This window comes from Cebus imitator, unplaced genomic scaffold (genome assembly GCF_001604975.1).
Source record: "Cebus imitator isolate Cc_AM_T3 unplaced genomic scaffold, Cebus_imitator-1.0 Scaffold72, whole genome shotgun sequence".
Taxonomy (NCBI): Eukaryota; Metazoa; Chordata; class Mammalia; order Primates; family Cebidae; genus Cebus; species Cebus imitator.
The window spans coordinates 6,921,885-6,948,918 of NW_016107387.1; the positions used below are offsets into that span (position 1 = coordinate 6,921,885).

The 27,034-nt window shown below is 55.9% G+C and overlaps 4 protein-coding genes across 12 annotated transcripts; 2 read left to right on the forward strand and 2 right to left on the reverse strand.

Moving 5' to 3' along the window:
- Positions 1-67: 67 nt before the first annotated feature.
- On the reverse strand, positions 68-3,806 carry LOC108306595 (protein phosphatase inhibitor 2-like). 2 transcript variants are annotated; one of them, XR_005200835.1, is made up of 7 exons: positions 2,950-3,806; positions 1,807-1,923; positions 1,597-1,668; positions 1,294-1,382; positions 1,136-1,197; positions 946-1,097; positions 68-155 (listed from the first exon to the last, which is right to left on the reverse strand). XR_005200835.1 is itself a non-coding variant. In XM_017531664.2 (6 exons), exons 1-6 carry the CDS (start codon positions 2,979-2,981, stop codon positions 1,089-1,091), a joined length of 381 nt encoding a protein of 126 aa, XP_017387153.1. In that variant the 5' UTR covers positions 2,982-3,806; the 3' UTR covers positions 615-1,088. The 2 variants fall into 2 exon arrangements, 1 of the variants encoding a protein (XP_017387153.1); XM_017531664.2 differs by lacking the exon at positions 68-155 and having other exon boundaries at positions 615-1,097.
- A 161-nt stretch (positions 3,807-3,967) lies between these two features.
- NEURL4 (neuralized E3 ubiquitin protein ligase 4) lies at positions 3,968-18,032 on the forward strand. 6 transcript variants are annotated; one of them, XM_017531649.2, is made up of 29 exons: positions 3,975-4,456; positions 5,625-6,069; positions 6,278-6,343; positions 6,507-6,805; positions 6,967-7,078; positions 7,171-7,259; positions 7,798-7,870; positions 8,038-8,299; positions 8,525-8,706; positions 9,008-9,093; positions 9,218-9,380; positions 9,469-9,667; positions 9,759-9,835; positions 9,922-10,000; positions 10,361-10,536; positions 10,617-10,748; positions 11,758-11,903; positions 11,980-12,129; positions 12,305-12,403; positions 12,491-12,652; positions 12,840-13,004; positions 14,500-14,658; positions 15,032-15,211; positions 15,345-15,432; positions 15,528-15,635; positions 15,772-15,916; positions 16,126-16,238; positions 16,326-16,491; positions 17,334-18,032. In XM_017531649.2, exons 1-29 carry the CDS (start codon positions 4,169-4,171, stop codon positions 17,536-17,538), a joined length of 4,614 nt encoding a protein of 1,537 aa, XP_017387138.1. In that variant the 5' UTR covers positions 3,975-4,168; the 3' UTR covers positions 17,539-18,032. The 6 variants fall into 6 exon arrangements, 5 of the variants coding, with proteins under 5 accessions (XP_017387138.1, XP_017387136.1, XP_017387134.1 ...); XM_017531645.1 differs by having other exon boundaries at positions 4,169-4,456; positions 11,980-12,204; XM_017531646.1 differs by having other exon boundaries at positions 4,169-4,456; positions 10,361-10,530; positions 11,980-12,204; positions 17,334-18,027.
- A 68-nt stretch (positions 18,033-18,100) lies between these two features.
- GPS2 (G protein pathway suppressor 2) lies at positions 18,101-20,956 on the forward strand. The gene is made up of 11 exons (XM_017531656.2): positions 18,101-18,333; positions 18,546-18,691; positions 19,053-19,162; positions 19,247-19,359; positions 19,491-19,570; positions 19,659-19,741; positions 19,910-20,063; positions 20,157-20,246; positions 20,325-20,404; positions 20,491-20,586; positions 20,775-20,956. The coding sequence occupies exons 2-11, from the start codon at positions 18,598-18,600 to the stop codon at positions 20,856-20,858; spliced, it is 984 nt and encodes a 327-aa protein (XP_017387145.1). The 5' UTR covers positions 18,101-18,333; positions 18,546-18,597; the 3' UTR covers positions 20,859-20,956.
- Positions 20,957-21,156: 200 nt separating this feature from the next.
- On the reverse strand, positions 21,157-26,628 carry EIF5A (eukaryotic translation initiation factor 5A). Of its 3 annotated transcripts, none has more exons than XM_017531658.2 (6): positions 26,511-26,628; positions 23,818-24,003; positions 22,488-22,592; positions 22,136-22,267; positions 21,964-22,037; positions 21,157-21,793 (listed from the first exon to the last, which is right to left on the reverse strand). In XM_017531658.2, the coding sequence occupies exons 1-5, from the start codon at positions 26,577-26,579 to the stop codon at positions 21,975-21,977; spliced, it is 555 nt and encodes a 184-aa protein (XP_017387147.1). In that variant the 5' UTR covers positions 26,580-26,628; the 3' UTR covers positions 21,157-21,793; positions 21,964-21,974. The 3 variants fall into 3 exon arrangements, with proteins under 3 accessions (XP_017387147.1, XP_017387148.1, XP_017387149.1); XM_017531659.1 differs by lacking the exon at positions 26,511-26,628 and adding an exon at positions 25,875-26,243; XM_017531660.1 differs by lacking the exon at positions 26,511-26,628 and adding an exon at positions 25,513-25,675.
- Between the last annotated feature and the right edge of the window lie 406 nt (positions 26,629-27,034).

The following is a 27,034-nucleotide window of genomic DNA, read 5'->3' on the forward strand; positions in this document are numbered from 1 at the left end:
ATGCTCATCTTCCACATCCTCCATAAGCTCTGGATGGGAGCAGGACCTCAGGTATAGTCCTTTGCCATAATACTCCTTTCGATGCAGAGCAATCTCCTGCCCCAGTATGATGGTGGCCAGAGCTGGGGGGGACTGACTTCTGTAGGTGGAGGAATCTGAGGAATCAGCCAAATGAATCTAAGTCTTCTGGCCACCTGGTGTATCCAGGCCTCCCAGGTGTCTGTCACGGCCCCTCACCAGAGGGGAGAAGCTCAGGTCCCAGGTCTTCATCTCACTGACTTTTCTTACCCTTCCCATTTGAGAAGAACTTTAGTGAACCTCTCCACTGCCCCTCATGGTGGTTTCGGACTTTTATTTATTTATTCTATTTATTTATTTAGATGGAGTTTTGTTCTTGTTTCCCAGGCTGGAGTGCAGTGGCCCAATCTCGGCTCACCACAACCTCCGCCTTCCAGGTTCAAGTGATTCTCCAGCCTCAGCCTCCTGAGTTGCTGGGATCACAGGGGTGTACCACTACGCCTGGCTATATTTTTTATTTTTTTTAATTTTATTTTTGAGACGGGATCTCGCTGTGTCACCCAGGCTGGAATGTGGTAGCGCCATCATCACTCACTGCAGCCTCAAACTCCTGGGCTTAAGCTATCATCCCACCTCGGCCGCCCAAGGTGCTGGGATTATAGGAGTGACCCACTGGACCTGGCCAACAAATCAGCCCCCAATCAGACTTTCTATTTCTCAACAGCCCACAATCTCTGGGGGCTATCCTGAGTGGGGTCCTTCCTCCAGCTGCCCTCTTTCTTTCCTGGGGTCACCTCCCAGCATTACCTCCCTGTCAGACAGCAGGGTCTTGGGCTGATGCACTGAGGAAGACAGACTGTGGCAGAGAAGTGAGGAGCAGGCTCTGGACTACAATACCCCAGTCCCTGGAGCCCCACCATCGCTAACCCTGGGCTTTAAGGATGTGCCTCTGGGTGGCGAGGCCTGGCTCGTCTTTGGCTCCTCTGGCTAGTTCTCCTGCCCAGCCTCTCTGCACAGGCTTGGGCTCTGGGTCCAGCATCACATCTTGACTGCCACCGCTGATACTGATACTACCACCACTGCCATCCTCTTCATCCTCCAAGGGCCGGTTTTTCCAAGCCTTGAGAAACTTCCCTTCGGCATAGTGTGCTTTGCGGCGCTTTTCAAAGTCGGTGGAGTCTGTGACCATAGTAAGAGCTTGGCTTTCCCATCTCACTCTCGCTGAAGGCGCACTCCACCTCCCCCTTTCCATTCAATCTCCAACCCTCATCTCACATGTCTTGGAAAAGCTGTCTGCAGGCCCTGAGCTCCTGTCAGCATGGTTCTGGAGGACCTTGGGGTAGATATTGTCCATCATGGCAATCCTGAAGGGGAGGGAGACTATTTGGGGGCATCGAGAGAAGAAAATAGCAATGGGGACAGGTGGTAAACAGGGCCAAGTTGGCAGACCCCACCTCCACCCAGGCCTGATGGAAATTGTGGTATCTCCCACTGTGGGTGTCAGAAAGCAGACCTGAGTTCAAGGCTGAAGGGAGGAAGAGGCCCCAGTCCCCAGCTGATCTCTGGCAGGACTCTCACCTCTCTGCTAGCACCTCGGGATTCACTGAGCGGGAGGAACTGGCAGAGAGGTCCTCAAAACTGTCCTGCAGCCTGCAGAGGAGGGGGAAGCAGTGCCGGGAGGTGGGGGTCAGGCAGTGTCCAGTCCCCGAGGCTCTCTCTGCTTCCTCCACCTGTCCCCTCCATGGAACAGAGAAGAATCTCTGGACTGAAGGGCTGGGGAGGGCTCACCACCTGTGGTAGGGAGTGTTGGGCTCATCCACCATCATAAATCCATAGTCCTTGTCAGCAGGGTGGTAGGTGGCCAGGATATTCATCTCATCCCAGTGCTGAGACTTCTTTCTGAGGCTGAGGGAGGTGACCTTTTAGTGACCCCCTCCTCATAGGCGTCCCTCATTTTTCCAGTCATTCAAAACAGTTTTTGTTGTTGTCGTTTGTTTTTTGAGATGGAGTCTTGCTCTGTCACCCAGGCTGAGTGCAATGGTGCAGTCTCAGCTCATTGCAACCTCTGCTTCCCAGGTTCAAGCCATTCTCCCACCTCAGCCTCACATGTAGCTGCGATTACAGGTGCTTGCCACCACACCTGGCTAATTTTTGTAATTTTAGTAGAGACGGGGTTTCACCATGTTGGCCAGGCTGGTCGCGAACTCCTGACCTCAGGTGATCTGCCCACCCCGGCCTCCCAAAGTGCTGGGATTACAGGCGTGAGTCACCGCGCCCGGTAAAAGAGTTTTCTTATACCCCTTTGTTGAGGCTGGGAATGGGAGCAGACTTAATGATAATCATAGTACTGTGCAGCCAGGATTTACGGGACACCTGCTCTTCTGAAAGCCTAGAACCTCGGATTTCCCACTCAATTGCTCTCACCTACTCTAATCGTTCTTAAGGCTCTGCCCCTTTCCTTTTGGCTCCGCCCCTCCAGTGTCCTGAACCCACCAGACCCTGGGCTGCCTGACCGCAGAGCTGAACTCCTTACTTCTCCACATTAGGGGATTTCTGCATCAAGTTGGAACTGTTCTTTCGTAGGATGCTCCGGGGCCGGTCCACTTGGGAGTTTTGGGGGTTCAAGCAAGTTGACTCAGAGTGCGGACTGCACCCAGGGCTGTTTACCTCTTGCCCTGCAGGCGCCCCAGATACACTGGTCCTAGGCCCGAGGGTGTTGAATCCACTAGGGTTCTTGCCAGACCCAAGGCTGTGGCTGGCAGCCTCCCCTGAGTGCTGACTGGGCCCGGAACCAAGGACCACTATCCCCTTGGAGGGCCAGCTTGCACCAGTACTGCGAGTTACACTGCCCCCTGAGAGCACGAGGGGCCTAGAACCGTGAAACAAGACTACTCCAGAGGGCTGCCCAGCGCCTGCCTCGACTCCTCTCACCACTCGGGGCACTCCTCCAGCTGCCCCTCCATGGGAGTCCCGGCTGAGGCCGCCAGCAGCCCCTAGGGACTCCACCTTCTCCGACGCCCCACCCGGGGGACGCTCTCAGCGATCCCGCCCCGCCTCCTGGCTCCACTAGCCCCGCCCCTAGCCCCGCCCCCACCACGGGCCGGCCAGGGGTGCTCCGGCTGAGTCCCGGGTCCCCTTCTCCCCTGCTCCCGAGCCACGGTGGGCGGAATCAAGACTCGGGCTGGAAGTCCCTCCACTCGCCCCTTTCCTTTGTGTTCCACCTAAAGACTTTCTTTCTTTGCGCGATTTGTTCCAGCCCTTCTCCATCACCACCCTCATCCAAATCAGCCAATCCCAGTCAGGGGGCCAGGCCAGGGGGCGAGAAGCTCGATTGTGACGTCACGGTCCTCCAGCCTGAGTGTGAGCGTCGAGTTGGGCTGAGGGCTAAATGGCCCTAAGGGAGATCTTTTGGGGTCCTCAGCGCCGTTGCTCGAAACTGCCTATCAGGATTCCTTAGACTCTTTATTTTTGGCCTTAACATAGACTAGTTTGGTTGAGTTGGAGTTGAGGCTGAGCTTGACTTGAAATACCAGCGAGCTTCCCCCAGCCCTGCCGGTCGTCTCGCTCGGTCTCTCCAGAGAGTTGTGAGGCAAAGTGGAGGGATTGCGGCACTGTCGCAAGACACTTCGGTCTAAGTGGCCTTGCTGGCATAGACTTTCACTACCACTTCCCTGGGTCCTCCAGACTCGGCTCACACTGTTTCGGAGCGTGCAGCCTGAAGGGAGTCACGCCCTCCTCTTGCCGTAAAGTGAGTGCTTCAAGGTGTCACCTCCCCCAAGCGGGGGCGGAGTCATCGGTACCGCTGTCGCAAAGCAGAAAGTGTTTAGACTCCAGCACCCCACCGTCGTAAAGATGCCTGCGGTGGGCGTGTCTTCCTTCCACTGTCGCAAAAGCTCCCTTCCCAAGTCTTCGTCCCTCTCGGAGCCACTCCGTCACCCCGCTATGCCGTAAAGTGAGCCTCCCGACCGCGTCGTCCTTCGGTTCTCACCGTGGTCGTCCCCAGCTCCTAGCCCGGGCTGCTTCATTGCCCAGCAGTGCCGTAAAGCATATCTGGCCTCAGCCCCCGGTCGTATTCCTCAGGGTGTCTGCCCGCCGCGGTTGCCACGGTGCCGCCAAGCGCGGCTGTCGCGCTGCCCCGGTGTCAGCGGAGATGGCGGCGGGGTCGGGTGGGAGTGGGGGCTCTGGGGTAGGCCCCGGACCGGTGCCGGGCGGGGGTGGGGGTGGGGGCCCCAGCGGAAGCAGCTCAGGACCGGGGTCCAGCGGGGTTCTCGGTAGCGGCGGGGAGCTGCACCCGCGCACTGGGCGCTTGGTGAGCCTGTCGGCCTGTGGGCGTACAGCGCGGCGGCAGCAGCCGGGCCAGGAGTTTAACCACGGGCTGGTGTTGAGCCGGGAACCCTTGCGCGATGGACGCGTCTTCACCGTCCGCATCGACCGCAAGGTGCAGCGCTGGGTTCGCGGAACCAAGATGTGGAGGGCGGTGGGAGGGGACTAGAGGGAGACGGGGTAGGACAGCCTGGGTAGCTCACATCGCCGGGCACCGAGGGAACAGAAAGGTGATAGAGCACCAGGGGACGGGCAGGAAGACAGCATGAATCAGAAACATTCAGTTTGAAGGAGAAGACATTAAGAGCTTGAGTTTTCTCAAGATTCAGAAGCAAAGAAGGGACACGAGGGCTAACTCGCTAGACTGGCTGGGACCAGACCTCCTGGTACAATTTCTTGGGCGTGGAGGATGGAGAGATGTCAGAGATGTGATGGCAAGAGAAGAGAGATACCAAGGAACAAACAAACCTAATCCCAGCCCTTTGGGAGTCCGAGGTGGGCAGATCACTTGAGGTCAGGGATTCAAGACCAGCCTAGTGAATGTGATGAAACAACCCTGTCTCTACTAAAAATACAAAAATTAGCCATGCGTGGTGGCGCGCCCCTGTAATCCCAGCTACTCTGGAGTCTGAGGCGGGAGAATGGTTTGAACCTGGGAGGCGGAGGTGGCAGTGAGCCGAGATCGTGCCACTGCACTCCAGCCTAGGCAACAGAATGCGTGAGACTCTGTCTCAAAACAAAACAAAAAAAACAAAAAAAACAAACCATTGAAGGACAAACTCACAGGCTGTGCCAGAAAGAGGTGAGGAGAACTATCCAGGGTGAGGGAGGTGTGCGTGATTCACTGAAGAGGCTACACTCACAGAAAAAGAAATTGGGAGAAGATTGAATCTGGGTAGAGCCTGATCCTTGGAGAGAATTAGGCCAAGGGAAGGGAATGATACACAAGAGCAAGAGGTGTGGGTATAGGAAGTCGGTGAATTTGGATGGTTGGAGAGCCATAGAGACCAGGAAAGTCAGAGGAGACAGGAGGCTAGAGAACTAAGGAACTCTTGCTTGGCTTGGAAAGGAGTGGTGCAGTAAAGACTGAGTAGAAAGCAGAATTGCTAAAGGAAAGAAAGCCCAAACAATTACCGAGCCAGAGTCCAGAAAATTACTATGTGCATATCTGGATTAGTGTTCCAAGAGAAAGCCAGTTAGCTACCTGAGAGGTGGGAAGATATGGTGGTCTGCGGAATAGGGGGTGGCCCATTTTAAGCCTCTGTCCACTACCCCTATCCCAGGTCAACTCCTGGAGTGGCTCCATTGAGATTGGGGTGACAGCGTTGGATCCCAGTGTGCTGGACTTTCCAAGCAGTGCCACAGGGCTGAAGGGGGGCTCGTGGGTAGTGTCAGGCTGCTCTGTGCTGAGAGATGGACGCTCTGTGTTGGAGGAGTATGGTCAGGACCTGGACCAGCTTGGCGAAGGGGACCGTGTGGGTGTGGAGCGCACAGCTGCTGGGGAGCTGCGGCTCTGGGTGAATGGGCGGGATTGTGGAGTGGCTGCCACAGGCCTGCCCCCTCGTGTCTGGGCCGTCGTGGACCTTTATGGCAAGTGCACCCAGATCACTGTGCTACCCCCTGAGCCAGGCTTCAGCCCCGCTACTCCCATCCCCACACCTCCCCTCGAGTCCTTGGCCCCCCCTGAAGACTCTGCCTTGGCTGAACAGGGGACCTCTGCTGATGAAGGTGAGAACACAGCTAGGGCAGTGGTGGTGGGGTGGGGATGGAATGGGGGAAATAACAGTGACAAGACAGGCTGGGTGTGGCAGGGCCACTCTGATCCCCAAGTCTGTTGAATGGGAGAGCGGGAGCTACAGGATGGGGTATCTCCTGGCTGTGGGCTCTGAATTAGGGACTGAACCCTTATTCCCCTCCCATCCTACCTGGTCCCCAGCCTTCATGGTGTCCCCAGCGCAGGCCCGGCCGGAGACGTTTCCTAACAGCCTTGAGTCGCATAATGGTGAGGGCTTTGGGGAGGCCCTGGGAAGGGGAGTGGGAAGTGAGGTGGACAAGGGAGGGCCCTCAGGAGAAGGGGTACAGACAGAGGCACCAAGCCTGGGGGCATAGAGCCTCCTTCTTCCTTCTGCTTCTCCCAGCTTCCTTCTTCCATCCTGCTGCTATAGACTTTGCCAGCATGGAGCTGTCCGAGGTGGTGAGCAACACCATCCTGTCTGCCTACAATGGAGGGCTCCTGAATGTGAACCTGAGCTCCCCACCGGCAGGGGAAGGCCTGGGATCTAGTGGTGCTGCCACCTCGCCCATCCTCACTTCCAACGATGCCCTGCTTTTTCATGAAAAGTGTGGGACCCTCATCAAACTCAGCAACAATAATAAGACAGCTGAGCGCCGGCGGCCCCTGGATGAATTCAACAATGGGGTTGTCATGACCAACCGCCCACTTCGGGACAATGAGATGTTTGAGGTGTGAAAGTCCTGTGGTCTGGTTGGCGCCTTATCCCTGGGAGCTAAAGATGGAGCTTCGCCCTTGATGCTAGGAGGGTGGGCCCTGGGGAAGGACCAAGGGCTGAAGGTCCTTTTATGCATTTATATTCTCTGCTTTTCCCTTCTTTCCCTCAATGCCAGATCCGTATCGACAAGCTTGTTGATAAGTGGTCAGGCTCCATTGAGATTGGTGTCACCACCCACAACCCCAACAGTTTGGAGTACCCAGCCACCATGACCAACCTCCAGTCAGGTACCAGCCCTGGGCAGGGGTGGGGGTGCAGGCCTGGTGTTGCTGAGGGGAAGGAAGCCCATACCTCAACCCGAGTGTCCATCATCACCCAGGCACCATCATGATGAGCGGCTGTGGAATTCTAACGAATGGCAAGGGTACCCGCCGGGAGTACTGCGAATTCAGTCTGGATGAGTTGCAGGTGAGGGTGGGCACAGAGCCTCGGGTCACTCTCCAGCAGAGCCACAGGTACTCTGTCCCTGCCTGGGCACCAAGCAGGGTCTCTCCTCTGCAACCTAGAGCACGTCCCTATATTTTCTGCCTAAAGGTTCCTTCCGAGAAGGCTGAGTTGCCCAAGAATTCAGCACTCAGATTTTGGAGTCAGATGGTTGAATTCCTCTTACTGTTTGCCCATTTGTAGTGGCGAACTGAGGCAAGAAGCTTACCCTCTTTGGTTGTTCCTCCATTTGCTGCAGTCTTTAAAATGAGCCTCCGAGTAGGCTGATTCCATAGGCTGAGACTTGTCAAAGCTGACGTCTGTGAGGTGGTTTAACTCAGTGCCTGACTCATGTTGAGCACTGAGGAAACGTAGAAATTGTCATATCTGGAAAACGAGGGCCCAGGACCTGTCCTTGAGGGTGATCTGAGACTGGCGAGTACTTTCTGGAGTTGTTCCCGTGTGGAGTGGGGTGCTGGGCAGGCCCCGGGACTCCTCTGAACTATTTTTCTTCTTTGAGTAGGAGGGTGACCACATTGGTCTCACAAGGAAGTCCAACTCGGCCCTGCACTTCTTCATCAATGGCATTGATCAGGGTAAGGGCCACTCAGAGAGGGCCTCTGGGCTAGGGCATTCGGTGGGCCTGGGATTGGGGTCCGTACCTCATTCTCCTGCTTCTCTTTGGTGCTTGGTTTCCCTGTGTGTGACTTTCTCCTCTCATTCTGCCTGCCCACTCCCACATCCCTGTACCTTCCTGCCACAGGAGTGGCGACCCCCTTGACGCCCCCAGTGGTATATGGTGTGGTGGACTTGTATGGGATGGCAGTGAAGGTGACCATCGTCCACAATAACAACCACAGTGACCGTCTCCGCCGAAACAACGCCATCCTACGGGCACTGTCCCCCGAGGGCGCTCTCCGACGAGCTGCTCCTGCCCAGGCAGAACCCGAGCGCCTGCTCTTCCACCCCAACTGTGGCCAGAAGGCAGCCATCACCCACGAGGGACGCACTGCCCTGAGGCCCCAGTATGGCCCATGGAGTGGGGAGAAGCCTGAAGAAGGGGTTTGAATGGGAGAGGGGTGGGACAAGGAAGTGGAAGGCAGAGGGAGCCTGGTGGGGGAGCTTCCTGGAGGTTGAGGTTTAGCTCTTTGGCTTGGGGCAGTGAGTGTTGGCAGGCATTGCCGGGTGAAGCCTTGGCACACTGAGAGCATGTACTGGGGACCTGACTCTCCACTCATTGTGCCCTTAAGTGCCACCGATGACTTCAATCATGGCGTGGTGCTGAGCAGCCGAGCCCTGCGGGATGGAGAGGTGTTCCAGGTGCGCATCGACAAGATGGTGGACAAATGGGCTGGCTCCATTGAAATTGGCGTCACCACCCACAACCCTGCCTACCTCCAGTTGCCCTCTACCATGACCAACTTGCGCTCTGGTGAGTTCCCAGGAAGGGCAGGACCAGGATAGGGTTTTGGGGGGAAGCTGTCCCCAGAGCCCTGGCACTCGTTCTCCAGCCTCTTTTTCACTTGTCACTCTTGTGACCACTCATTCAATGGCTAGAGAGTGCCCCGTGGGCACGGAGCTGCAGAGTTTTCTTGTCCTGCTAGGGAAGAAAGCCAGTTGTCCAAGAAAAGGCAAGGTGGGCTGTGGGCTCGGGAGTCCTGTGGGCGCTGCTATGGAAAGGAGAGGAGCCCTGCATGTCCCCTCATGTCCCCTACTGCTCCTTGTCCTCCCAGGGACCTGGATGATGACTGGGAATGGGGTGATGCACAATGGGACGACCATCCTGGATGAATACGGGCACAACCTGGACCGCCTCAAGGTGGGAAAGTGGGCATGCTGCCGGGCAGCCGCAGCAGGCTTCACAGGCACTGTGGGGCTGACACAGGACCAGCCCCGGCAGGAACTCTGCCTGACTCCTCACTCCAGCACCCCCTTCTTCCAAGGCAGGGGACACGGTGGGCGTGGTGCGGCGGGAGGACGGGACTCTCCACTTCTTTGTCAATGGGATGACTCAGGGCCCTGCTGCCTGGAACGTGCCCCCGGGCGTCTATGCTGTCGTCGATCTCTATGGCCAGGCGGCCCAGGCCACCATTGTGGACGACGTGGGTGAGGGCCGGGCTGGGCTGGGGCTTAGGGTGGCCTTGGGAGGTCTTAGAGACACCTAGAGACCTAAGAGTGATGTCCACTTTTACAGAGGTGCCTCCAGTTCCTGAGCCACTCCCTGAAGGGAACAACCAGGTGTCTCCAAGCTCCCCGTCCTCAGGGGCTGGGGGCTCTGACCTGCGCTTCCACCAGCTGCATGGCAGTAATGCAGTCATCACTAATGGGGGCCGCACTGCCCTCCGCCACAACTGCCGCAGCGAGTTTAATGACGCCATCGTCATCTCCAATCGGTCAGTCTCTTGACGTTTATGTCCCCACCTTCCTATTGCCTAGCCTCAGCCGCCCAAGCAGAGCCTCTCTGATCACCAGTCTCCCTGGCAGGGCCCTGCGGGATGGAGAGCTGTTTGAAATTGTCATTCAGAAGATGGTGGACCGCTGGTCAGGCTCCATTGAGGCTGGTAAGGGGCGTCTGTGTGTGTGTTGGGGGCTGCTGGATGCCTGTGCCTTGGGGGAGCAGCCTTGACCTACCCCTGCCTCTTCCCAGGAGTGACTGCCATTCGCCCTGAAGACTTGGAATTCCCCAACACTATGACAGACATTGACTATGACACATGGATGCTGAGGTCGGGCTTCCTGCTTTTGGGGCCAGCTTAGGGCTGGGTGGAGCTGGCTGGCATCAGGGAAGCAAGGTTTAGGCCTATGATGGCTGTGGGCAGTGGCAGACCTAGGGGATCTGCCTGTCCCCTCCCTTGGATTCTGGGAATCCCTACTTAGTCCCGCAGGGACTCAGACCTTCTTTCTCTTAGGTAGTTCTTGCTTTTTCCTGAGAGGATCCCAGGGACAAAGGAGATAGGATTGGGCCTTACGCCCAGATCAAGACCCCAGCCCAAGGCACTGGAAGGTTCTGACAGGCAGGGAGTGGGCAGGGGCCCATGTGAAGATGAAGCTGGCAGGCTGATTCACCCTTCTGCCGTTCCCCCCAGTGGCACAGCCATCATGCAAGATGGGAACACAATGCGCAACAATTATGGGTGTGACCTGGACGCGCTAGGCACAGGTGCGCGCATTGGCATGATGCGAACTGCCAAGGGTGACCTGCACTACTTTATCAACGGCCAGGACCAAGGCGCCGCATGCTCGGGCCTGCCTCCGGGTAAAGGTGACTGTGGCTTTCAGCCTGCCGCCCTCAGCCCAGACCACCCTGGCTGTCAGGCTTCTGACCTTCCCTCTCCTCCCCAGAGGTGTATGCGGTAGTCGATCTCTATGGCCAATGTGTCCAAGTTTCCATAACCAATGCCACCGGCCCCATGGACAACAGCCTGGCGACCAGCAACACTGCCACCGAGAAGTCCTTCCCACTACATTCCCCAGGTGTGCGGCAGGGTGGGGGCTGGATGGGCTCTGCTTGCCTGCTGTGCGCCTGAGGAGTAGGGCTTCCAGGTTAGAGAGGCTATTCAAAGACAGCTGGCTGGGGTAGCCACCGGCTCCAGGGAGGGGACAGCTCACGGTGGCAAGCATCCAGTGACAGGGAGGTTATACCTGGCACGTAGAGCCTGGACAGGACACCATAAGCTGAGCATGCCAGGTTTGGAAATGAGTCTTGCTATGATCAAAAGAGGTGTCAGGGCCTGGCACAGTAGCTGATGCCTATAATCCCGGCACTTTGGGAGGTCAAGGCGGGTGGATTGCTCCGGCACAAGAGTTTAAGACCAGGCTGGGAAACATGACAAAACCCCGTCTCTACTAAAAGTACAAAAATTAGGCAGGTGTGGTGGCATGTACCTGTGGTCCCAGTTACTTGGGAGGCTGAAGTGGGAGGATCACTGGAGTCCAGGAAGTCAAGGTTGCAGTGAGCCATGATTGTGCCACTGCACTCTAGCTGAGTGACAGAGCAAGACCCTGCCTCAAAAAAAATAGAATAAAAGCCGGGTGCGGTGACTCACGCCTGTAATCCCAGCACTTTGGGAGACCAAGGCAGGAGGATCACGAGGTCAAGAGATCGAGACCATCCTGGCCAATACAGTGAAACCCCGTCTCTACTAAAAATACAAAAAAATTAGCCAGGCGTGGTGGCACGTGCCTGTGGTCCCAGCTACTCGGGAGGCTGAGGCGGAAGAATCACTTGAACCCAGGAGGCGGAGATTGCAGTGAGCCAAGATTGCGCCACTGCACTCCAGCCTGGTGACAGAGCAAGATTCCGTCTCAAAAAAAAAAAACAAATAAATAGAATAAAGAGGTGCCAGGAGGCCCTGAGGAGCAATGGCAGATGCAGATAGGAACTTGGTGCCCACATCTTGTTTCATCTGGAAACGCTGCTCTGTGTTCCACCTGAAGCTTGCCACCTGATCCTACCCCTTCCTCTGGTACCGTGTTTTCGCAGTGGCTGGCGTGGCTCACCGATTCCACAGTACTTGCGGCAAGAACGTCACTCTAGAGGAGGATGGCACGAGGGCAGTACGTGCTGCTGGCTATGCTCATGGCCTTGTCTTCAGCACCAAGGAACTCAGGGCTGAGGAAGTCTTTGAGGTAGGCCGTAGCAATGTGACAGAGGGGCTGCCAGGCCTATCACAACGGGCCAGCTCATATTTTCCGTGTCTCGTAGGTGAAAGTGGAAGAGCTGGATGAGAAGTGGGCAGGTTCCCTGCGGCTGGGGCTGACCACACTAGCACCAGGGGAGATGGGACCCGGAGCAGGCGGTGGCCCAGGGTTGCCTCCGTCCCTACCAGAGCTCCGGACGAAGACCACTTGGATGGTATCTAGCTGTGAAGTGAGACGTGATGGGCAGCTCCAGAGGATGAACTATGGCCGGAACCTAGAGAGGCTGGGGGTGAAGCAGCTGGCTCCAGGGACAGGGGAGGGGTTGGGAGTGGAGGTGGCAGGGAGAGGTGGGCTGAGCATCGTCTATTCTCATCTTGGCTTGGTCCTAGGTGGGGAGCCGTGTGGGTGTTCGTCGGGGGGCAGATGACACGATGCACATCCTCGTGGATGGAGAGGATATGGGGCCTGCAGCCACTGGCATTGCCAAGGTAGACCAGAGAGCTTCCTTGGGTTCTGGGAGTGTGGTTGAGGTCTTCTGCTGATCTCTGAGTTTTTGGGTCTTGTGTGTCTCCCAGAACGTGTGGGCTGTGTTGGATCTCTACGGGCCAGTTCGCAGTGTGTCAATTGTCAGTTCCACGAGGCTAGAGGAGTCAGAAGGCACCCAGCCTCCTTCCCCCAGTTCAGACACCGGCAGTGAGGGCGAGGAGGATGACGAGGGCGAGGAGCGTGGCCTGGGAGTAAGAGGCTGCAGGACGGTCTGCTATGCATAGGGATGGGCAATTGCTGGGCTGTTGGATGCCAGGCCTTTTCTGGATTTTCTGTTCATTGGGTGGAGGCTCACATTCGGGCTCTGTGCAGATGCCAGTGAGTGGGTCGATCCTGGCATTGGCAACCCATGCAGCTTAGTCCCTTCCTCCACACCAGGGCCAGAATGAAGTAGGTATCATGCCTGCCACCCTCGAGTTCCTCGAGAACCATGGGAAGAATATCCTCTTGTCTAATGGGAACCGTACGGCCACACGGGTGGCCAGCTACAATCAGGGCATCGTTGTCATCAACCAGCCTCTGGTGCCCCAGCTGCTGGTCCAGGTGGGCTCTGCCTCCTTATCCCTAGCTCCTCTCGCTCCACAGTGACCCAGGACCAACCTTCCTGAAGAAAGCCTTTTTTGAGTGGAGAAAAAGAAAGCAAGCCACTTGGATGAGCTTCCTGGGCTTTTATTCATAGCCTGTAATGGGGGTTGTCAGTCAGTTACCATGAAGTCCCTAGCTGGTGACTGGTAAGTGAAGCAGTAGGGACAGGCTGGAGTAGTCCAAGGGAAATGCTGGATCCTATATGTGGGGGCAGAGATGCCTTTCCAGAAGAGGGGGCCTTTTGACTACAAACAGGAAGATATGTCAAAAGGTAGCCAGGTAAATCTGGGTGCGATGGGTCATATCTGTAATCCCAGCACTTTGGGAGGCTGAGGCAGGCGGATCGCTTGAGCTCATGAGTTCATGACCAGCCTGAGCAACATAGCGAAACCTTGTCTACAAAAAAAATTTAAAAATTGGCTGGGCGTGGTGGCTCACGCCTGTAATCCCAGCACTTTGGGAGGCCCAGGTGGGTGGATCATGAGGTCCAGAGATCGAGACCATCTTGCCCAACATAGTGAAACCCTGTCTCTACTAAAGTACAAAAATGGGGCCGGGTGTGGTGGCTCACGCCTGTAATCCAAGCACTTTGGAGGCCAAAGCGGGTGAATCACCTGAGGTCGGGAGTTCAGGACCAGCCTGACTAACATGGTGAAACCCCGTCTTTAAAAAATAAATAAATAAATAAATAAATAAAGTACAAAAATGGGCAGGGCATGGTGGTACGTGCTGTATTCCCAGCTACTCGGGAGGTTGTGGCAGAAGAATTGCTTGAACCCGGGAGGCAGAGGTTGCAGTGATCTGTGATCGCGCCACTATACTCCAGCCTGGCGCCTGGTGACAGAGCAAGACTGTCTCAAAAAAAAAAAAAAAAAAAAAGCTAGCTAGGTGAAGGAGTACTAGGGATAAGATTCCTTACAACAGAGGCAACAATAAGATAAAGATTCAAACAGGGAAGGTGCAGAGCAGATAATTTTTTTTTTTTTTGAGACGGAGTTTCACTCTTGCCCAGACTGGAGTGCAACAGCGATCTTGGGGCTTACTGCAACCTCCACCTCCCGGGTTCAAGCGATTCTCATGCCTCAGCCGCCCCAGTAGCTGGGATTACAGGCATGTACCATCATGCCTGGCTAATTTTGTATTTTTAGTAGAGACGTGGTTTCACATGTTGGTCAGGTTGGTCTTGAACTCCTGACCTCAATTGATCCACCCGCCTCAGCCTCCCAAAGTGCTGGGATTACAGGCATGAGCCACCGCACCCAGCTGATGGTTCTTTTTTTTTTTTAAAGAGGAGAAAAAACAACTACATTTGTATTTCTGGTGCTTCCAAGCATAAGAAAAGGCAGCATCCCAGGCCACACTCTGGGAGGTGCAATATTCCCTCCTTGGCTGGGGTGAGGAGCCTGGCTCTTCCCAGGAGGCTGTGATTGTGGAGTAGTTCCTTCTTCCCCAGGTGCGGATAGATTTCCTAAACCGACAATGGACATCTTCCCTTGTCCTGGGAGTCATCACCTGTGCACCTGAGAGGCTCAACTTCCCTGCTTCTGCCTGTGCCCTCAAACGGGCAGCCTGGCTGCTTCGGGGCCGTGGGGTCTTCCACAACGGTCTCAAGGTGAGTAGGAGCCAGAGAGAAGGGACGGGACCACGCCTCAGTAGGGAAGGGCTGGCCAGAAGGGAGAAGAGGGACCCCTGGCCCTGGAGGTAGGACCACAGGTCTAAAAGGGGGACAGTAGTGGACAGGCAAGGCTGAGTACCACTGCCTGGTCAGTCTTAGGCCTGCTGCTTCCTGCAGTGTCCCTGCCATTGAGAATGTGCCAATTTTTGGAAGGGGAGGGGCTCTAGGTAACTGCAGTGGGAGGAGAGCCTCGGCAGCAGGCAAGTGTGGAGGCAAAGCCAAGGCACTGGCAGCAGGAAACAGAGTAAAGGGCGGGACAGCTGCTGTGGTGGAGTCTGACCTCTGGAAGACAGCTGGTCTCTCCTCCCAGATCTGTGAGAAGTTTGGGCCAAATCTGGACACGTGCCCTGAAGGCACCATCCTGGGACTGCGGCTGGACAGCTCTGGGGGACTGCATCTCCATGTCAATGGGGTGGACCAGGGGGTAGCTGTGCCAGATGTGCCCCAGCCCTGCCATGCGCTTGTAGACCTCTATGGCCAGTGTGAGCAGGTTAGTGGCAGTGGGGGCAGGGAGGAGGGGTGCCTGAGAGTCTGGGCTGTCCAGGACAGGGACAGTCTGTGGTCCAGGATCCGCAGGCTCTGGGATCTGACCAAGCTCTGTCTGACTACCCTCTTCTCTGCAGGTGACAATCGTGAACCCAGAACCAGGGGCTACCAGTGGGAAAAGTTCTGGAACCCAAGGGGACATGGAGAAAGCAGACATGGTGGACGGTGTGCCAGCCCAAAGGGACCCAGCTCCTGCCCCACTCCCCAACCCCGACCCTTCTAGGCCAGCTTCTGTGACCTGTGCCCCTCTGCTCCCTCAGGTATCAAGGAGAGTGTGTGCTGGGGTCCACCACCTGCTGCTAGCCCTCTAAAGAGCTGCGAGTACCATGCCCTTTGCTCTCGCTTCCAAGAACTCCTCCTGCTTCCTGGTGAGTCCCAGTCCCCCAGAACTGACTTCATTCCCAGGGCCAGGCCCAGAGCCTTGGAGAGCAGTTGGAGGGTGGCAGTGTGCTGGAGATCAAGGGTGGGAGCCCAGCACCAAGCCTGCTACTCACTGTCCCGCAGAAGATTATTTCATGCCTCCGCCAAAGCGAAGCCTCTGTTACTGTGAGTCTTGCTGGAAGCTGCGAGGAGACGAGGCCCACAGGCGCAGAGGGGAGCCTCCCCGGGAATACGCATTGCCCTTTGGCTGGTGCAGATTCAACCTCAGGTACATATGGGCAGGGTCATGCATTTCCCCTACTGTTTGCTCCCTGGAGAAATGGGGATCCCAAGAGGGTGCATGGAAGAAGTGATAGAACTTTTGTCTAGGGAAAAGCCAGGAAGTGCCAGAAACTTCTTAAGGAAGAGCCCTGTGAAGCTCCTCCATGGGGGAGCCAGTGGCCTTTGTTCTACCTGCCCCGCTTGTCCACCTCCTAGAGTGAATCCCTGCCTGGAGGCTGGGACACTAACCAAGAAATGGCACATGGCATATCACGGGAGCAATGTGGCGGCTGTACGGAGAGTGCTGGACCGAGGGGAGCTGGGAGCAGGTACTGGGAGCAGGCCCTCGCAGGGTGGCTGAGCCCGGGGGCTGTGGAGGAATAAAGAGGGCTGTCCTAACCCAGTTCTCCTCCCAGGTACTGCCTCCATCTTGAGCTGCCGTCCCTTGAAGGGAGAGCCTAGGGTAGGGTTTGAGGAGCCTGGCGAGAACTGTGCACCTCCTCGGGAGGAGCAGCCCCCTCCGGTGCTGCTTTCCCCCTCCCTTCAATATGCTGGGGCTGAGCCCCTGGCCTCCAAAGTGCAGTGAGTACTGGGAGGGGCGGGGGGAGATCTCCAGGGCCTCAGACAAAGAGAGGCCCCAGCGCAGCCACTGGGGTCTTCGTGATTTACCCTCCCCTTTTCTCATCTTGTCTTGCTAGCTGCCCAGTCTCCAACTCAGCCCTTTCTTCACTTACTGAACAAATACCACTTGTATGCTCTTCTAGTGGGCAAAAAAAGGAACCTTGCTCTTGTGGAACTTCTGCCTTTACTCTATAATGTTTATACATAATAAATATTTAGTATGTCTAAGTAAGAACTACGGAAACAAAGAGTGGGGTGAAGGAAACAGCAGTGCTGTTGCTGTGGGCATCGTAAGAAGGTGGGAGGCCAGGTGGATTACGCCTGTAATCCCAGCACTTTGGGAGGCCGAAGCGGGCAGATCACAAGGTCAGGAATTCAAGGCCAGCCTGGCCAATATGGTGAAACCCCGTCTCTACTAAAAATACAAAATTAGCCTGGCATGGTGCCACACGCCTGTAGTCCCAGCTACTTGGGAGGCTGAGGCAGGAGCATCACTTGAGCACAGGAGGCAGAGGTTGCAGTGAGCTGGGATTGCGCTACTGCACTCCAGCCTGGAAGGTGGGAGATACTTGAGCAAAAGCTTGAAGAAGGAAGTAAAAGGTGAAATGAAGTGAAGGAAGTGAAGGGTAGCTGGGCAGGCTTTGGGAGGAGGAGCGTTTCAGGTAGAAAGAACGGCTAGAACGAAGTTCCCATCAGGTGGGAGGATTTCCTAGGTACAGCAAGGCTTGTGTGGTTGGAACAGACTTTGCAAGGGGAGAGGTGATGGGGCGAGAGGCTTCACTCCCCTATTTCTTGTCTGACAGATTCCGGGACCCCAAATCCCAGCGGACGCACCAGGCTCAGGTGGCGTTCCAGGTGTGTGTGCGTCCTGGCTCCTACACCCCAGGACCCCCTTCCGCTGCTCTTGGAGAAGCTTCTGACCCTCACTTCAGCCCAGCCGAACTTGAGTGGGTCACTAAGGAGAAGGGGGCCACACTCCTCTATGCCCTGCTGGTACGGGTGGAATGAGGGGTGAGACACCACTACTACAAGCACAGTCGGGCCTCAGGCCCATGGACTCTGAATGGCGACTGCCTCCACCTCATTCCCATGACTGTGGCATGCGCAGGTGCTGGGGCTCGGCGGCCGCTCAGGAGCATGTAGGCAGGCTCTCAGATGTAGGCGGGAAGCGGCACAGCTCCAGGTCCAGAGGCCCAGCACTCCGTCTGATGGGAGGAGCTGCGGGAGCCCAGCTCCAGGCCTTGGTACCCTTCTTCATGCACTGATTTGCGGAACATGACTCCCTATTACTCCCCTCCCCAACATCACTTAATTTATTTCCATTTTTGTTTCTGGTTACTGTGAATCCCAGAGGAGTCTCTACCTGTGCCCACATGAAGCTGCTTTTTCCGGGGCCACTGGGCGGGAGTGGGGAAGGGCGGGCGCACGGAAGACGGGGGCCTCTGTCCAGTTGTTACTGACTCTGATTTCTAAGGAGCCAATAAACACCGTCTCAGAGCCTCCGCCTCAGCCTCTCTCTCACGCGCCCCTTTCCGGAGCCTGAGTCCCCTGGGGTACTGCCAGGCGGGCCCGCGAAATTTCTCTTAACTGAGGATGCTAAAGCAGTTGTGCAGCGTCCGTCGCCTGCGTTGCTGGCGATGGGATTTGGACACTGCGAGCACCCGTCGCAGCGCGCTTCCGCTTTCTCTGACCCAACCAGTGATGTCGGCCTCCGCCGTGACTCCGGAAGGACTCGCCGGGCCGCTGGATGTGACGTAGGGGCCAGGGCGCGCCGGATCCGCGGAGAAAGCGCAGAGAAGGCGGGTAAGGGGTGCTGGTGTCCGGGCTAGCCAGGCAGGGAGCGGCAGCACCGAGCCGGGGACCCAGCTCCGCCCGCGCGCGTGCTGGAGCGGGGGCTGCGGGCTCGGCCGGGTGGCGGGCTCCCGGGACACGTGACCGGGGCGGCGAGCGGGCCGGGCGGACGGGTTTCCGCCTGAGCCGGGCGCGGTCCCCTCTGAGCGCCCGCCTCCCCGTAGGTCTCGTCTGAGGTCTGGCAGTGAGAGACAGCCGGGCGTCCACGGCAGCACCATGCCTGCACTTCTGGAGCGCCCCAAGCTTTCCAACGCCATGGCCAGGGCGCTGCACCGGCACATTATGATGGAACGGGAGCGCAAGCGGCAGGGTGAGCCGGGGCCATAGCGGGGGGCATATGGCCCAGAATGGCTCCTGTACCTCACGGCTGGCCCCAACCCACCGGCCAACGTGCGCGCCCGCTGCCGAGCGCAGAGGAGGGAAGGAACAGCCTTGTTGTGGTAGGATTTAAGCGTCCTAGTCCACTCTCCAGAACCCTTGAGCTAGGAAGGACCTTGGAGAGCACCTGATAAAAGTCTCCATTCTATTCCCTATTGCAGCGATGGGGAGCTTGTCCCCTCGAGGCAAAGAGCCCACAGGCGTGTTGGGATGACTGGGTTTTGCTGGTCTTCAATCTGTAACGTTGGAATTTTTATTACCCTGCCTCTTCCTCATTCTGTCTGATTCTCCAGAGGAAGAAGAGGTGGACAAGATGATGGAACAGAAGATGAAGGAAGAGCAAGAAAGAAGGAAGAAAAAGGAAATGGAAGAGAGAATGTCACTAGAGGAGACAAAGGAACAAGTAAGCAGTCCCTTGATCTCTCCAAGCTCTGATTTCTTCCCTTGACTCTCCCTGCCTTCATCTTCTCTCCCCACCCTATCCCAGATTCTGAAGTTGCAGGAGAAGCTTTTGGCCCTACAGGAAGAGAAGCACCAGCTTTTCCTGCAGCTCAAGAAAGTTTTACATGAGGAAGAAAAACGGAGGCGCAAGGAACAAAGGTGGGATCAGAGTGATAAAAACCAAAATGGGGGCCAAGTGGAACGGGGATCAGATTGTAGGAGAACCAGTGTTTAATGACAAAACAGAGGGTGTCTGTCCTTGACTTTAACCTGTTTACCTTTCACTCTAGTGACCTGACCACCCTGACATCAGCTGCATACCAGCAGAGCCTGACTGTTCACACAGGAACTCATCTCCTTAGCATGCAGGGTGAGGACTAAAACTACCTGACAGAACCAGCCTTCTTTGAGGTTGCAGCCTCCCATTTCAGCATCCTGACGCCCTTCTCCCTTTCTAGGGAGCCCTGGAGGACACAATCGCCCAGGAACCCTTATGGCAGCTGACAGAGCCAAACAAATGTTTGGACCCCAAGTGCTTACGGTAAGAATAGGATTGGATGCCTAGTCCCAAATATCCTTGCCACCAGTATTCAAGTCACAGACATATCAAGCACTTAAATTTAGGGGGAAACAGCATAAAGATATACACAAGTCACTGAGTTTCAGCTTTCAAGGAGCTTGTAGGCGAGTTCTCATTCTCCCTCCTTAGACCCGGCACTATGTGGGCTCAGCAGCTGCTTTTGCGGGGACACCAGAGCATGGGCAATTCCAAGGCAGTCCTGGTGGTGCCTATGGGACTGCTCAGCCCCCACCTCACTATGGGCCCACACAGCCAGCTTATAGTCCTAGTCAGCAGCTCAGAGGTGAGTCATTGGAGGGATGGGGGCTTGGCTTTCCTCAGGGTCAAAAGAGGAATGCTATTGAGTAAAGGGTTAATAGCTGTGTCTCTTTCTCAGCTCCTTCGGCGTTCCCTGCAGTGCAGTACCTATCTCAGCCACAGCCACAGCCCTATGCAGTGCACGGCCACTTTCAGCCCACTCAGACAGGTGATAATATCCCATGCAGGACCTCTAGCTCACTGAGTCCTCCCCTCCCTGTCTCACATGCCCCTGCTCCCCACCTAGGTTTCCTCCAGCCTGGTGGTGCCCTGTCCTTGCAAAAGCAGATGGAACATGCTAACCAGCAGACGGGCTTCTCTGACTCAGTGAGTATGGCCCTTGGGAGGTCAGGGTTAAGGATATGTTAAGGGGAGCTTCAGTATGCCTCAGGCCCTGACTCTGTTCTCTGCAGTCCTCTCTGCGCCCCATGCACCCCCAGGCTCTGCATCCAGCCCCTGGACTCCTTGCTTCCCCCCAGCTCCCTGTGCAGATCCAACCAGCGGGAAAGGTAAGAATGGTAATAACCTTACCTGTCAGAATCCCTACACTGGGGATCCAGAAAAGCACAATTAGGTAGGACAGGTAGCCCACATCATCTGGTTTTTCCTTCCTCTTTGGGGGTGGTTATTAGTAAGGGTATTAGTGGAAAGGAGAGTATGCCCAGTGACAAAGCCCTCTTTTCATCACCACCGCCAGTCGGGCTTTGCAGCTACCAGCCAACCTGGCCCTCGGCTCCCCTTCATCCAACACAGCCAGAACCCGCGATTCTACCACAAGTGACCATCAGATTATTATCTTCAGCACCATACCCCCCATCCCACTGTGGGTGAGGGTACCCCCTGTGTGTCCCAGGCCAATAAAATCTACCTGCCACTGCCCCTGGCTGCTGCTGTTTGTGTTGCCTCCCACCCAACTGTCTGGAATAGGTCAAGGCTGCTTGGAGGGTCAGGGGACGGCTGGCAGGTCCACAGGAAGTGATACAAGTAGTGGGTTCCAATGAACTCAGTGGCAGAGGTCAGTCTTTTTGTGGCTTCCAAAATATACCCATTTAATTGAAATAAGCAGCTGAGTTGGGGGCTTCATATTAAACTTGTAGTTTTATTCAGGTTTGATTTTAACAAATGTGTCGGGGAGAGAGCCCGCAGGGAAAGGTAAAGCCCATGGGGGCAGGGCCCTCCCAGATGCCTGAGGAGGGGCAAGTCCCCTCCCCTCTCCTCCTTTTCCCTCCCCATCTAAAGGGGTTTGGGGAGAGACACAGGCAGGGGAGGGGCTGATCCCCAGTCTGTTGGGATGGTGCTTAGGGTAAAGGGCCATGGGGAACAGAGGACCAGACCAGGGATGAGTGGGGAGGGCATAAGGACCATTTGCCAGAATCCACTGCTTTCTGATTCCAGATTGAATTAAAAAAAAATAAAAATAAAAAAAAAATAAACCACAAGCAGCACCCACCCCTTCTCCCCCACCAGGGCTGTAGTGTGAGGGGAGGAGAGGAGGGCAGCTCACCAAGGCCATGGCTTCGCTTGCTCCTGGCCAAGGGAGCTAGGTGAAGGGCAGGGGCTCCCCGACAGATTGGGGGGTGGGGTGGGGAAAACCAAAATAAAACGTCAAATAAATTGTGTAGGAGTCGTCCAGCCTAGGACCAGGCCAGAGCCAGGTCAGGCTGGGGGAGGGGGCCTCTGCAGGTTCAGAGGATCACTGCTGCCACCACCGCCACCCTGGGTTGGAGAGAGAAATTGGTAAGAAAGGATAATACCTTCAACAGGAAGGATAGAGAAGACAGGGCCAGGCTAGGGGCAGAAAGTAAGCCTGGAGCAATTAAGACTAGAGCAGCTCTGCTGAGGACAACAAAATGTAAAGGGGATAGTGAAGGATTTGTGATACTCACCAGAGAGCCAGTTATTTTGCCATGGCCTTAATTGCAACAGCTGCCTCCTCTGTCATGGCAGACAGCACCGTGATCTGGAGGAGCAAGAGGGACAGCCAGGAGATGTCTGAGCTCAGAGGAAAAAATGTACAGAACAAAGTTGAGCACAAAAGCAGGGAGGAAGGCACCATACCAGGATCTCTTCTCCACAGTCGTACTTCTGCTCAATCTCCTTGCCAAGATCTCCCTCAGGCAGACGAAGGTCCTCTCGAACCTCCCCACTGTCCTGGAGCAGTGATAGGTACCCATCCTGGATGCCAATCAGCTGGGGGCACATAGGGAAGGAAGCTGAAGGTAGTAAGCCCAGGTAGGCTGAGAGTAAAGGCTCTGATAGACAAATTGGAATGACAGCAAACTAATACCAAATACCCTCTCCTGCCATTTCCCTCCTATCTCCCAGCACAAGCTCTTCTGGTCAGCCCCTGCCCTCCAACCCCCCTCCACCATAAACCACTAACCCATCCTCATTCAGACCATCTACATACCTGGAAATCATTCCTTTTGATGTTGGGGACATCCATATTATGAGTTGACGGGCAGATATCTTCATATTTCTTCCCAGTAAAGATGTCAATACCAACCAGGTGGACCTGTATGTATGCATCACAGAGAAACCCAACCAAACTCTAAGATGGAGAAAATAAAGTCTCAAATTAATCTTGCCTGATGAGGGAAGTCCGACTACATTGTTGGGGCAAAGACTGGGAGTGTTGGAATTGAACCAATCAACTCAAGAAACAGTAAAGCCTCTTAAAAGAAAAAAACCAACCAACAGAGGCTAAAAGACCACCACTGAGATTGGGGTTGACAGCACAAGAGAAAACGGCATGGCAGGCTTGGAGAACACAGTTGATGCTAAGCGTCTAGGGGAGGCGGGAGGAGTCTGGGTAAAAGTTTGCAAGAGTTTTCTGGACACCAGGGTAAGGAACTGAGAAATTGGGAAATAAGGTAGAAGGAAACGGCTAAGAAAACAAGAAATGTGAAAGAGCTGAAGAGAAAAAGGGACTTGCAGGGAGATCAGAAATAACTATGCAACCAGAAAATAAGGATGCCAGAAGAGCACAGAGAAGGATCTAGCCATTAGGGAATAACTCAAGATCAACATCAAGTCAAAAGATGGAAAAACTGATTAAGGAAGATCACCACAAGAAACAATAAGAACGAACCAGGTTGAAAAAATTCTAAAGAGACGGGATAAGTCTCAGGTGATGAGGGAGGTGCTAGCAAGAATGTTAAAACCCAAGAAAGCATGGAGGTTCAAGGAACCCAAGGAGAGTGGGATGGGGCAGGTAGGGGGAGTGTGATCCTGCATCAGAGTTCCAAAGGGAAAGCTAGAACTGAGGAATCAAGCAGCAAAGTGATCTGAGAGTTCTGAATGCAGGAGTCCCTCCCTCCAGGGGAAGGCCTCATTCTGTCAGAATTGGAGAAACCTTGGGCATAGTAATGGAAACCACCACCTACAACGGCTCAAGGGAAGAGAGAAACAGAAAAAGTGAAAACCAAGAATAAGGAAGGAGCAACTGAACAGCTAGAGCACAAAGACTGTGAATTGAAGTTAAGAGACTGGCACAAAGCTGGAGAGATGGAGGGAATGTCAGAGAATGATGGGGGGACAGAAGGATAACCACAAGAGGCTGAAGACTGGGGAGCAGGTGTAGTGGTCTCAATGGGTATGAGGGCTGAGTCCTAAACAAAAGGAATCAGACAATCAAAGCAAAGTCAAAGGAAGGTCAGCACTGTTGGCAGCTTGCTGCTGGGAGCGCCAAGGATACTGGAGGCATAGGGGAAAGCAAGATGTGGAAGTGAAATTCTAACCTTGGCGTGGCCGTGCTTGCCAGTCTTCGAAGTAGACATCTCGACGATCTTACATGGCCGGCCTTTGAGCACCACAAAGCCATTCTTACGTAATGCTGAGCACTGCATTGGGAAGGTGGCTGAGGCCCCTGCATCTCCTGTCTCGAAGTCCAAATCATCTGCCATTTTAAGAGGCTTCGATTCCAACTAGAGCCAAGAAGAGAACTGAAGTGAATAAGCATGGAGGTTAACAGGACCTCCAATCTATCCCATTTCTCTCTAGAAACATTTTCCCAACTCTTTATTCCATTACCCACCTAAAATAAAGTCAAAGTTCCTGAACTTAAATACTGACTGGGCTCAAATATACTCAAGACTGGTCTGTATATGGGAGGGTGGAATAGCTGGTTTCTCCCCCACAAATCAAAGCTAAAGTGGTGGCTTGGGAAAGGAAGGCTCTAGGGAGCTGGAATGTCAAAACTCAGAGATGAGAAAAGGCCTACTTCTTGGGAGGGGGGAGGACTCAGGTATTACCTGCCACTGAAACCAACCACCCCTCTCCCCCCACATATAGCCAAGGCTATAATTAGGTGAGCAGCTATGATCCAGCAAAAGGGCAGGGCTAATGTGGAGAGGGAGGGTGGAGACCGGAGGACAAGGCCCCACCCATCTGTTACACACCCCCCCCCCCAATCCACACACAAACCAGTCACTGCTACAGGAAACCACAAGGCCTCTTTGGGGGATTCCCGCCTCGCCAACATGCACTTGCAGATGGAGCCAAGGGAGAGAAAGCAAAGTTGTTTCCGAAATGATCCCCCTGCCAAACACCTCGATCTTGGTTCCCAAAGAGAACCCAGGAACCCAGCCTCTCCTGGAAGGTCCTCCCACTTTTCCCAGGATGCATCTGTTCTGTCGGCTTTTCAGGCCGGGCCAGTACAGTCAGTAGAAAGTGGGAGAGGTGGGGGGTGGTGAATGACAATAAAATGAAAGCAAAAGGTTGGTAGTAGTGAGTAGTAGAAATCATACTAGGCTAGTAGAGTTAAGGACTTCGAAACCGAGGAACTCTCAAACCAGTTACAACGGGAAGACAGTGACAAGGTGAAGAGCGCCTATCACAGTGGGAAACTCATCTGCCTGAGACTTTAAAGGCGCTGTCGGCACGGGCCGACAGAAGAGTTGGGCTCCTGTCTAAACGCCCTCAGTTTCCCCATTTCTCCGGCCTCCCTGCTCGGAGGAGTGCCACTTACACCTGGCTGGCCGCCTCACTTTCCAGGAAGCTTTTGGAGGAAAACTCCTGAGGCCCATGAGATTGGAAGCGCTAACATATGCCTGCAGCGGGCCCTCCGGGGTAATCAGGACCCGGGCCTCAGGCTTCTCCCACTCCTGAAACTCCAGGCACCCTAGGACCCCCAGCAAGGACTAGCTCTCCCCGCGGTAGAAGCTGCCGGCTCCTGCCGACCATGTGGCCGTCCAGGGCTTCCGGTGGCCGGGACCTAGGGGGAGGGGTCCCCGCGCTGCCATGCGGCCCCGGTCCACGCACGGCCATGCGGCCTGAGACCCCCGAGGGCAGCCTCCCGTGGGGGGCACTTCCGGTGCTGCGGCCGCCCCCTCCTCAGAGGCTACGCCAGGCCGGAGCCACGCCGCCTCCCCTCCCCCCGACCGTCCGCCAACCCCCCCCAACATGCCCTCTCACCGAATAGCCCCCTCCCCCACCTCAAGTGGCCGCGCGGCGCCCGGTCCTCAACGGCGAGGTACCCTTGCCCCGGTGGGCCGATCTGGCACCTGGCCCTCACCCCGGCGTGGCCGCCTGGCGGCCTCTCCCGCGTGGCGGCCGCGCGGCTCACCGTCCCCCTCCCTGCGTCGCTCCAACGTCACCGGGCCGGCCCCAACCGTCACCCCGCGCGCCAACCGGGGCGCGCGCCCGCGCCTCTCCGCACCTCGCGCCGCTCTCCGACCGAGCCCGTGCCGCGGCGGTCGCCGCTCCCCTCTGCCCCCTCCCCGACCCCCGCGCAGTTCCATCTCTCCTCCCAAGCCCAAGTCAAGGTACCGCGCACGCGCGCCCTGCCCGCTCTCACCTCGCGCGAACGCACTGACTCGACCCCGTCCGCCCGTCGCGAGCCCAACCGCTGCCTCCAAGCCCGCTGCCGCCGCCGCCGCCGCCTCTACCGCCGCCGCCGCTGCTGCACACGGGTCTTAGTACGCAGGCGCCGACTCCCCACTGACCAACCAAGCAGCCCTATGACAGCCGCGCAAGCGTGCTATCTATCTCCTCCGCCCTCCACCCCCGCACTGCGCAAGCGCACACACCCACCCCATCTCCACCCTCCCTCCCACCTACCCGTCCAATGACGCGCATACGTGACTCCGCCCCTCACAAACCCTGAGCGCTTCTAACTAATCGGCAACGCGCAGGCGCACCCGGTTTTTTAATCTCTTCAACCTCCTCTTCCCTCCCCTTGATAGACCGCTCGCCCTACCGGACAGTACTTGCGCCTGCGCAATAAGGAGCCCTGCACTCCACACCCTCTGAAGGATACGCCTCGGTCTCAGAACGCATGCGTGTTCGGAATCTTAAACGCCCCTTCCACCTCAGACGTCGTCTGCACGCCGGGCGTTGAAAAGACCACGCCACTATATCGCTTGTCTTGCCTAGAACGCATGCGTCGCAGGATACGCCACACCTCGGCTTTAACTGGACTTAAACGACTCACACGTTTCAGAAAACTTGCTCTGTGGGGTGGGCCCCTTGTCTTGGAATCCGTCCCCTCAGTTCCACACATGCGCGGGAGATGTCTTTCCGCCCCACTCTTCCTAGCGCGCTAGTGTGGTCAGGTTCCCACCCATCTCGGCTTCACTTCTCTAAATCGAACGCCTATGCTCTGCCATAGAGTTCATCCGGGAAGATAGAGCGGTCCTGCGGCGACACCATCTTGTTTAAGCCCTCAGTCCGTATTAGTCCCTATGGCATCCATAGAGGCCGTTCCGCTCTTACGTCCCTCAGTAAAGACGCTTAGGTAGTATTCCTGTCTTCTCCCCAGCTGTGCTCTGCGGCTCCCAAAAGAATTGTCTACGAGGTCCTTTAGAAAAAGTGTCTATAAAAAGAGTGGTGGGCCGGGAGTGGTGGCTCACACCTGTAATCCCAGCACTTTGGGAGGCCGAGGCAAGCGGATCACGAGGTCAGGAGTTCAAGAACAGCCTGGCCAACATAGTGAAACCCCGTTTCTAGTGAAAACAG

Excerpts from the sequence above, each read along its gene's own strand:
- GPS2 (XM_017531656.2), top strand. The coding sequence starts at position 18,598 with ATGCCTGCACTTCTGGAGCGCCCCAAGCTTTCCAACGCCATGGCCAGG. Across the intron at positions 19,360-19,490 it reads CGGAGGCGCAAGGAACAAAG|TGACCTGACCACCCTGACAT; the intron begins GTGGGATCAGAG and ends CTTTCACTCTAG. Across the intron at positions 20,247-20,324 it reads CTTTCAGCCCACTCAGACAG|GTTTCCTCCAGCCTGGTGGT; the intron begins GTGATAATATCC and ends CTCCCCACCTAG.
- NEURL4 (XM_017531645.1), top strand. The coding sequence starts at position 4,169 with ATGGCGGCGGGGTCGGGTGGGAGTGGGGGCTCTGGGGTAGGCCCCGGA. Across the intron at positions 7,260-7,797 it reads TCAGTCTGGATGAGTTGCAG|GAGGGTGACCACATTGGTCT; the intron begins GTGAGGGTGGGC and ends TTCTTTGAGTAG. Across the intron at positions 12,653-12,839 it reads GCGAGGAGCGTGGCCTGGGA|GGCCAGAATGAAGTAGGTAT; the intron begins GTAAGAGGCTGC and ends CCTCCACACCAG.
- EIF5A (XM_017531658.2), bottom strand. The coding sequence starts at position 26,579 with ATGTGTGGAACTGAGGGGACGGATTCCAAGACAAGGGGCCCACCCCAC. Across the intron at positions 22,593-23,817 it reads GCAAGCACGGCCACGCCAAG|GTCCACCTGGTTGGTATTGA; the intron begins GTTAGAATTTCA and ends GCATACATACAG. Across the intron at positions 22,268-22,487 it reads TCAAAAGGAATGATTTCCAG|CTGATTGGCATCCAGGATGG; the intron begins GTATGTAGATGG and ends ATGTGCCCCCAG.
- LOC108306595 (XM_017531664.2), bottom strand. The coding sequence starts at position 2,981 with ATGGAGGGGCAGCTGGAGGAGTGCCCCGAGTG. Across the intron at positions 1,669-1,806 it reads AACACTCCCTACCACAGGTG|GCTGCAGGACAGTTTTGAGG; the intron begins GTGAGCCCTCCC and ends CCTCCTCTGCAG. Across the intron at positions 1,383-1,596 it reads CCCGAGGTGCTAGCAGAGAG|GATTGCCATGATGGACAATA; the intron begins GTGAGAGTCCTG and ends CCTCCCCTTCAG.